Here is a 9757-nt window from a genome sequence, read left to right as displayed (position 1 = left end):
GTGTAACGCTCCAGCCACTTTTCAACAATGTATGGTGGCCATTTTCCAGGATATGATAGAGACATCCATGGAGGTTTTTATGGATGATTTCTTGGTTTACATAATTTTTTTGATGAGTGTCTGGAGAATCTTGAAAGGATGTTGAACAAATGTGTTGAGACGAAGTTGATGTTGAATTGGGGAGAAGTGCCATTTTATGGTGATGGAAGGAATTGTGTTGGGTCAAAAGATTTCAAGAGACGGTATAGATGTGGATCGGGTGAATATTGACACTATTAGCAGACTTCCACCACCAACGAGTGTCAAAGATATTAGAAGTTTTCTTGGTCATGCAGGTTTCTATAGGCGGTTCATAAAATATTTTTCAAAAATTACCCGCCCAATGACCCGACTCCTTGAGAAAGATATCCCTTTTGTTTTTTATGAAGAATGTTTGAAGGTGTTCAAGTATTTGAAGGAGAAACTCTTGAGTGCTCCCATTCTTGTTTCACCCGATTGGACCTTGCCTTTTGAGCTCATATGCAATGCTAGCGATCACACGGTCGGGGTGGTCTAGGGGCAAAGGTGAGAGAAACATTTTCATCTGGTTATTATGCAAGCAAGACGTTAAATGATGCCCAAGAGAACTACACCACCATTGAAAAAGAAATTTTAGCCATTGTATATGCATTTGGCAAGTTTCTGATCCTATCTTGTGCTTTCAATACCAGTGCTTTTACCGATCATGCAGCATTGCTTTTCCTGTTTCAAACGAAAGACATGAAGCCTCGTCTTATACGATGGATTCTTCTACTTTTCGAGTTTGACATAGAGATCAAAGACAAGAAAGGGGTAGAGAATGTAGCGGCTTATCATCTTTCCTATTTATAAGATCCAAAGAGAAAAGAGATTCGTGAAGAAGAAATTGGAGACACATTCCCTCACGAATTGATCAATTTTGTTGTGGCTGAAAAGCAAGGTATGCTATGGTTCACTTATTTTGCTAATTATTTGGCTAATGGTGTTGTGTTGAAATGGATGACTACGCAGCAAAAGAAGAAGTTTTTCCGAGATGTTCATAGATATGTTTGGGATGAACCGTTATTGTTCAAGATGTTGGGTTTTAACAAGATTATCAAAGTCCATATAACCCATTATATGTTAAAACGCATCAGATAATAAAGTTTTAAATCTTTTTTACCAATACATATAAAACCCGTTTTATATAAAACCCAATGCCCGGATCCATATACGAAATACATACTATCAAAACAACCATAGGGTGTTGCATGAATCATACCTTCAAGTCCGAAAGATAAAGAGGATGAAAGATATGAACGGCTAGCTTCCAATGGAGGAAACCTCAAGCTTGTATACCCAACGAGCTCCAACAAACACCTTGGTTGCTAGGGTCCTAACACTTGATGCAAGAACAACCTTTGTTCCTTTTCTTCTTCTTGTTCTCGGCCTCAAAGGGAGAAAAGAGAGAGAGATGTGTGTGTGAGAGAGAATGTGTAAATTATTATTCACCCAAGAATAATAATCTTCCAATGGAGTCTCTTGCATGTCTTGAAAGAAATAAAAGGAGGAGAGAGAAGATGGAGGAATTTTCCCACCCAAATTTCAAATCCCCTTTTAATTACTTACAATTATTTACTTATAATATTTATGTTATAAAACATATTATAAGTAACATGCAATATGTTATTTAACCAATTTAAATAACATCTCTCAAAATATAAATTATCCATATAGTTTATTTAACACACAAATGCAAATATTTAGAAAACCATTTTCCAAATATTATAAGTGTTGATATTTATTAGCTAGATCATATCTAATAATAAATATCGTGGCGTTTGTCTAACTTGTTATTGGGTATGACCCGAATTGGATCAATACGTACTAGCCACATCAACTCTAATATGTGTCTTGGGCAGATTGATTCCAACAATCTCTCACTTGCACAAGATGCATAGAAGATTGATGCAAATAGCAAATACCGCCTCACAACGGTTTACTATCCCTAATACGCATGACGAAGTGCCATTCAATAACATCATCCCCTTCAAGTCCCATACTTGAAAATGATTTAGGTGAAACTATCATTTATCCTTTTGTCACAGATGTCATGTTAAATCCAGAGACACAGAGTGATCATTCTCTGTTGATTTAATATTTCAGGCCTTAGACATTTAACTCTCAATGAATAAGAGGGACAAATCCCCTATTGACTACATACGTCTCTCACTATCACCTTGTATTATACTTGAGCTTAGCCTTATGTACTGACATGTTTCAGAGCAGCGAAGTACTAAGTCAAAGTATAATAGTCGATGAAAATCAAGACCCAATATGTATCTCAGGTCAGAGGATACTATGATGTTCGCCTTTACTCAAATTTACTTATGATCACAAATCATAAGGATTCCATGCAGTAAAATTTGAGGGCGGGTCAGTCCAATATTTATCCCATAAATATCTATGAACCTTGGCAGCAAACCCTTTGCTATATTCATACCTTATGAATATCTACCAATCCAAGTTCATAATAGTCTTACTTTCATATTTGTTCCCACAAGTATGATCGACTACGGACGTTTAGAATAATTTAATTATTCACGGATTTTAAACATGCTAAAATGGAACATAACTCAAAAGTCATAATCATAAACCATAATCATATGAATGAGCCAAAATAACAATTGTTCCGATATCCAAATACAAAATATGATCAAATCCAATCACTAGAATATCGAAGTCCTAAGGCGCAAGTATGACCCTCATGCTTCGGCCTTTCAAGGAGCTTCGTGAGTGGATCCGCAATGTTTTGATCAGTGTGAACTTTGCGAATACATATCTTTCCTTTTTCAACTTCATCCCTTATGTAGTTGAATCTCCGCTCAATGTGCCTAGTCTTTTGATGTGCACGGGGTTCCTTGATTTGAGCAATCGCACCCTCGTTGTCACAAAAGATTTCTAGAGGGTCCTGAATGGTATGACTACCCCTACATCGGCAATGAATTTTCTAATCCACGCAGCTTCTTGAGCTGCCAATAAGGCGGCGATGTATTCCGATTCAGTGGTGGACAAGGCTACCACGTCTTGTTTTGCGCTCTTCCAACAGACAGCACCACCATTTAGAATGAAGACATGTCCCGATTGTGATTGAGAATCATCTCGATCAGTTTGGAAACTCGCATCCGTGTAACCCTTTACAACCAGTTCCTCCTCACCAGAGCCATATATAAGAAACATATCCTTAGTCCTCCTAAGGTATTTCAATATCCTCTTAACTACCATCCAATGGCTAGTTCCCGGATTTTGTTGATACCTACTTGTCATGCTCAAAGCGCATGACACATCCGGTCTGGTGCAAATCATGGCATACATGATGGATCCTATAGCAGATGCATATGGGATTCCACTCATTTTGTCTTGCTCATCCTTTGAGCTTGGACATTGAGAAACACTCAACATTGTTCCTCTTTGAATAGGTACCAAACCTTTCTTAGAGTTTTCAATCTTGAACCTTTTCAAGATTTTGTCAATGTATGCACTTTGATTCAAATCTATTAACTGCCTTGATCTATCCCTATAGATCCTTATTCCTAGAATATAGGCGGCCTCACCAAGATCCTTGATGGAAAAACAGCTTCCAAGCCAGGCTTTTACACCTTCCAAGGTTGGAATGTCATTTCCAAATAGTAATATGTCATCGACATATAATACCAGAAAGGTAATGATGCTCCCACTAGCTTTCTTATACACACAAGCTTCATCAGCGTTTTTGATGAATCCAAACTTCTTAACTTCATCATCAAAACGGTGATTCCATCTCCTAGATGCTTGTTTCAATCCATAGATTGATTTCTTCAACTTGCATACTTTAATAGGATGTTGTGGATCGACAAAACCTTTAGGCTGAACCATATAGACATCTTCTTCAAGATGTCCATTTAGAAAAGCAGTTTTGACATCCATTTGCCATTTCTCATAGTCATAATATGCGGCTATGTCAAACAATATCCTTATAGACTTTAGCATTGCCACAGGCGAAAAAGTTTCATCATAATCAACCCCTTGAGTTTGAGTGAAACCTTTTGCTACAAGTCTAGCTTTATAAGTATCCAAGTTTCCATGCATATCGGTTTTCTTTTTGAAAAACCACTTACTTCCAACCAGTTTGGAATTAAGAGGTGGTACAACCAAGTCCCATACTTGATTGTCATGCATGGATTGCATCTCAACGGTCATGGCTTCCAACCATTTATCATAATCATATTGTGACGTTGAATCTTGGTATGTGGTTGGTTCATCAGAATCTACCACATAGCATCCATCCATGAAAAATCCATATCTTTCAGGTGGGGTTCTAATTCTACCAGATTTGCGAACGTTTTGTGTGGGTTGATCAACCAATTGATCATTATCAACAACCTCTTGTTGATCGCTAGTGTCAACCAAACGTGTATCGGCTTGTGGTTCTCAATCCTCCTCGAGTTCCATAGTTCTATCAGTTCCTTCCATAAGAAACCTTCTTTCCAAGAACTTAGCCTTGCGAGCTATAAACACTTTATGCTCATTTGGATTGTAGAAGTAATATCCCATCGAATCTTCGAGATATCCTACAAAGATACACTTAGTGGATCGGCTTTCAAGTTTGTCTGGGGTGTAGATCTTAACATAAGCCTCACAGCCCCATACCCTTAAATATGATAATGATGGAACCTTTCCATGCCATACTTCAAAAGGTGTCCTTTCCACTTTCTTGGTTGGTGCCATATTTAAAATACGGGCAGCAGAGATCAGTGCGAAACCCCAAAATGATAGAGGTAATGTGCTTCTAGCCATCATGGATAGAACCATATCCAATAGAGTTCGATTCCTCCTCTCGGACACACCATTATGTTGTGGTGTTCCAGGTGGAGTAAGTTATGAGACAATCCCACAACTCCTAAGATGTTATAGAAATGCATCATTGAGGTATTCACCTCCTCTATCGGAACGTAGTACTTTGATTGTTTTGTTGAGTTGATTTTGTACTTCATTTTGGAAGACTTTGAACATTTCAAAGGCTTCATTTTTGTGTCTTAACAAGAACACATACCCATAGCGACTATAATCATTGGTAAAGGTAATGAAGCACCATAGCGACTATAATCATTGGTAAAGGTAATGAAGTATCTTTCACCATTCCTTGTCATTGTCCTAAAAGGACCACATACATCCGAATGTATGATACCTAATAAGTCTTTCGCCCTTTCATTAGTTCCACTAAATGGCTCTTTGGTCATTTTTCCCAATAAACAAGATTCACATTCATCAAATGAATCATCACTTGATTTCAAAAGACCACTCTTTTGAAGTGTATGAATGTGATCCTTATTTATGTGACCAAGGCGACAATGCCAAAGAAATGTTTTACTCAAATCCAATTTGAGTCTTTTGGTGCTTTCTTGGTACAACGAGTTATCAATGGATGTATTATCATGAACCAATTCATAAATGCCATTAAACGGCATCGCTTTAAAATAAAAGACATCATTCATGAATACATAAAAACCATTGTCTACAAACTTGAAATCGTAACCAAATTGTCTTAAAAGAGAAACGGAGATAATGTTCCTAGTCAAACTAGGAGCATACAAAATGTTTTTCAAAATAACTTTCAAACCATTTGGAAGCTTCAAAACATAATCTCCTCGAGCTTGGACGTCAACCTTTGCTCCATTGCCCATGAAGAGACTTATATCTCCTTTCTTGAAATCATTTCTTCTTTTGAACCCCTGCAATGAATTGCAGATATGAGTTCCACATCTGGTATCCAATACCCATGTGTTAGAAGAAATAATATTAAGATCAATATGGATCATGAAAGTTGTACCTGAGGTTTGCCCCGCATACCTCTTAGCTTTCAACTCCTTGAGATAGGTCGGACAATTTCTCATCCAGTGACCTATCTCCCCACAACCAAAGCACGGATCCTGAGCGCTAACCTTTTGCTTCTTGAGTTTGGGTTCCGCCTTTGCCTTTCCCTTGAACCCCTTCTTGACTTTCCCCTTAACAACGGCAACCTTTGCCTTTGGTTCCGGGTGATGCCTCTTCTTCAAGCCACCCTTATTGATCGCAAGAACGGGTAAAACCTTTTTACCCATGCCGGCTTTGGCTGTCTTAAGCATTGCGTGAAGCTCACCAATGCTTTTGTCCCATCCGTTCATGTTGTATTTCATGACGAATGTCTCAAACCTTTTAGTTAAGCCGTTTAGGATCAAATCCGTGGCTAACTCTTTTGAGACGGGACATTTAAGCCGTTCAAGCCGATCAATGTGGCTTTTCATCTTAAGCACATAAGATGATATGGATTGGGTTTCTTCCATATGACATGCATGAAGTGCTCGAACCGTTTCTAAGCGTTCTACCCTTGCTTGAGTAAGGAACATTTCCTTAAGCTGGGTTATCATGTCATACGCCCCATGATTCTCGAAATCCTTTTGGATCTCGGGAATCATTGTTCCCAACATGAGGCAAGAAACTTGCACCGAATCTTCGGTGTATTTCAGCCAATCCGCGTAGGCATCCAAGTTGTTGACATCGGGTTCATCGGGAATAGGATCGTCTAATATGTAGGACTTCTTCTCTTGCTTGAGAACAATTCTCAAGTTTCGATACCAGTCCATAAAGTTGTTAAAGTTTAGACGATCCTTGTCCAAAATGGATCTCAGTGATAGATTATGCACGTGAGGGATAATAGCGTTCTGTTGATTATTTGCGGCCATCTATAAAGAATTTAGCAAAGTTCAATTTAGTACTTTCGATATCAATAAATTTTAATCTTTAATACCCTTTAATGTCTCCAAGACAATTAATGATTAAAATATAGAATCCAACGTTTCATTCAAATAGTAGTTAGGTGACCCTTATCCTACTATTCAAATTAACAAGGTAGTCAACGTTTGACAATTGCAACCCTTTGCAACTTCTAGTTTTATGGGATCGGTTAAACATCATATGTTTAGTTGGCATGTTTAATCCCATCAACACCTTTGAACGCCATGTGTCGGTGACCCTATTCACATGGTTTCAAATCAAGTCGTCCTACTTACACACACGTGTGAGTTTACACATACAAGTGGTTAGGTGACCCTCATCCCACAAGTATTGTAAAACCACCTTAAGATCACAAATTTTCTTAAATGTGGTTAGGTGACCCTTACCCAACATCAAGTCTACAAGTGACTTAAGTGTCGTATAAAAGAATGGTGTTCAACTTGTTTTAAAAGGGATTTTAGTTTTCAAAATTCTAGATTGGAAAACTATTTTAATGTACCTTCCATTTGCATGCATTCAAATGTATGGTACCTTTGAAAACCAATTTTCATATTCCTTTTAATAAAACCCATTTTATTATGAAATCATTAATAGTTAATAAAACCAATTTTATAACATAACAATTTCAAAGGAATCACTTTTATGCTAGTTGTCGATTTTAATTGTTAACATCCAAACATGATAGAACAATAAAATTAAAACAACCATACAAGCATAAATACAAGCACATGTCCATAACCATAGCCACCTAAATAGACAACACTTGTTGACCGAAACAAGTGTGTTAAAAGGTCTCTCCTAAAGGACGAGAATCACATAAGGCATGTGTCGGTGAACTCCCACTTGATCCCGCATCCATATGCTTCAAGTGTCCACCTTGTGTTGTGACTCTTCCACTTTATTTGGGCTTCCATATGGGCTCCAACTTCAGCTCCTAGCTATCTTGGGCCTCCAAGTTTGGGCTTTGGTCATTTGGCTAAAATCTCATCTTGGACTATTAGGTCCATTAAGGCCCAAAACCAAAACCGTAACCACGTTGCATCTTCTTTTACAAAAAATATATCCTAATACATTTTTCTCTAGTAAAAGAAATACAACTAATCTACTTACTATTACAAACCAATATGAAATAAATAAATAGATTACAAACCCAAATAAAATAATATTACAACCAAATTGAATATTGAATAAATCACAACACAAACACACATCCAAAGGTCATGGCTAGGTTATGAACATCCAAATGCACATCCAAATATGCAAGGTCTTAGAAGACCAAAATGGTTCCCCTCTAACCCATAAAACTTTCGGCCAAGAGGAACAAAACTGAAAGTTTCGGGTTTTGTCCAAACAAAATAATTAATCATCCATATGACTTCATTCTTCAAGATTATCACATGCATGTATAGTATAATCTTGAGGAACCAAGGGGTAACCAAAAGCCAAAAAACTTTCGGCCATATGGTGAACCACACCATAAAACCCGAAAAAGTTTTAGATCTATGAAGCATGTATCCATATAAGCGGCTCTTGATGCCATTGTTGGGTTTTAACAAGATTATAAAAGTCCATATAACCCATTATATGTTAAAACGCAGCGGATAATAAAGTTTTAAATCTTTTTTACCAATACATATAAAACCCGTTTTATATAAAACCCAATGCCCGGATCCATATACGAAATACATACTATCAAAACAACCATAGGGTGTTGCATGAATCATACCTTCAAGTCCGAAAGATAAAGAGGATGAAAGATATGAACGGCTAGCTTCCAATGGAGGAAACCTCAAGCTTGTATACCCAACGAGCTCCAACAAACACCTTGGTTGCTAGGGTCCTAACACTTGATGCAAGAACAACCATTGTTCCTTTTCTTCTTCTTGTTCTCGGCCTCAAAGGGAGAAAAGACAGAGAGATGTGTGTGTGAGAGAGAATGTGTAAATTATTATTCACCCAATAATAATGATCTTCCAATGGAGTCTCTTGCATGTCTTGAAAGAAATAAAAGGAGGAGAGAGAAGATGGAGGAATTTTCCCACCCAAATATCAAATCCCCTTTTAATTACTTACAATTATTTACTTATAATATTTATGTTATAAAATATATCATAAGTAACATGCAATATGTTATTTAACCAATTTAAATAACATCTCCCAAAATATAAATTATCCATATAATTTATTTAACACACAAATGCAAATATTTAGAAAACCATTTTCCAAATATTATAAGTGTTGATATTTATTAGCTAGATCATATCTAATAATTAATATCATGGCGTTTGTCTAGCTTGTTATTGGGTATGACCCGACTTGGACCAATACGTACTAGCCACATCAACTCTAATATGTGTCTTGGATAGATCGATTCCAACACAAGATTGGTGGTGATTGCATTCTTAGGAGGTGTGTAATGAAAGAAGAAAGGTTGGACATTCTTAGACATGTTCAAATAGGTTTGACAGGAGGTCATCATGGTGCGTATGCTACAACGCAAAAGGTGTTTGATTGTGGTTTTTATTGGCATATGGTTGTCAAGGATGCTTTGGAGTTTGTGAATATGTGTGATGCTTGCCAACGGACCAGTAGTATTTAATTTAAAAATGAGATGCCTCAAAACCCCATACAACCTCTTGAAATTTTTTATGTTTGGGGCATCAATTTTGACATTTTCCTATTTTCGGTGGTAATAAGTATATTCTTGTGGCTATTGATTATGTTTCTAAGTGAGTTGAAGCCCAAGAATTGGCTACTAATGATGCCCGGGTTGTTGTGAAGTTTCTCAAGAAGTTGTTTACTCGTTACGCTACTCCGAGAGCTATAATTAGTGATCGGGGCACTCACTCTTGCAACACCGTCATGGAGAAGGCATTGGCTCGTTATGGATTTAATCACCGTACATCTACCACTTACATCCACAAACGAATGGTCAAGTCAAGAATGA

At 37.3% G+C, this 9757-nt stretch overlaps 1 protein-coding gene across 1 annotated transcript; it reads left to right on the top strand.

The window, feature by feature from the left end:
• Window positions 1-202: 202 nt before the first annotated feature.
• LOC143595695 (putative mitochondrial protein AtMg00860) lies at window positions 203-556 on the top strand. The gene has a single exon (XM_077074649.1). The coding sequence runs from the start codon at window positions 203-205 to the stop codon at window positions 554-556; it is 354 nt and encodes a 117-aa protein (XP_076930764.1).
• Window positions 557-9757: the final 9201 nt, after the last annotated feature.

The sequence above is a fragment of the Bidens hawaiensis genome, unplaced genomic scaffold (genome assembly GCF_021521415.1).
Source record: "Bidens hawaiensis isolate Kalapana, Puna unplaced genomic scaffold, B.hawaiensis_p1.1 tig00045466_1, whole genome shotgun sequence".
Lineage (NCBI taxonomy): Eukaryota > Viridiplantae > Streptophyta > Magnoliopsida > Asterales > Asteraceae > Bidens > Bidens hawaiensis.
Note: the sequence above shows the minus strand (reverse complement) of the source record. Positions and strands in the feature narration are given on the sequence as shown.

Excerpts from the sequence above, each read along its gene's own strand:
- LOC143595695 (XM_077074649.1), top strand. The coding sequence starts at position 203 with ATGGAAGGAATTGTGTTGGGTCAAAAGATTTCAAGAGACGGTATAGAT.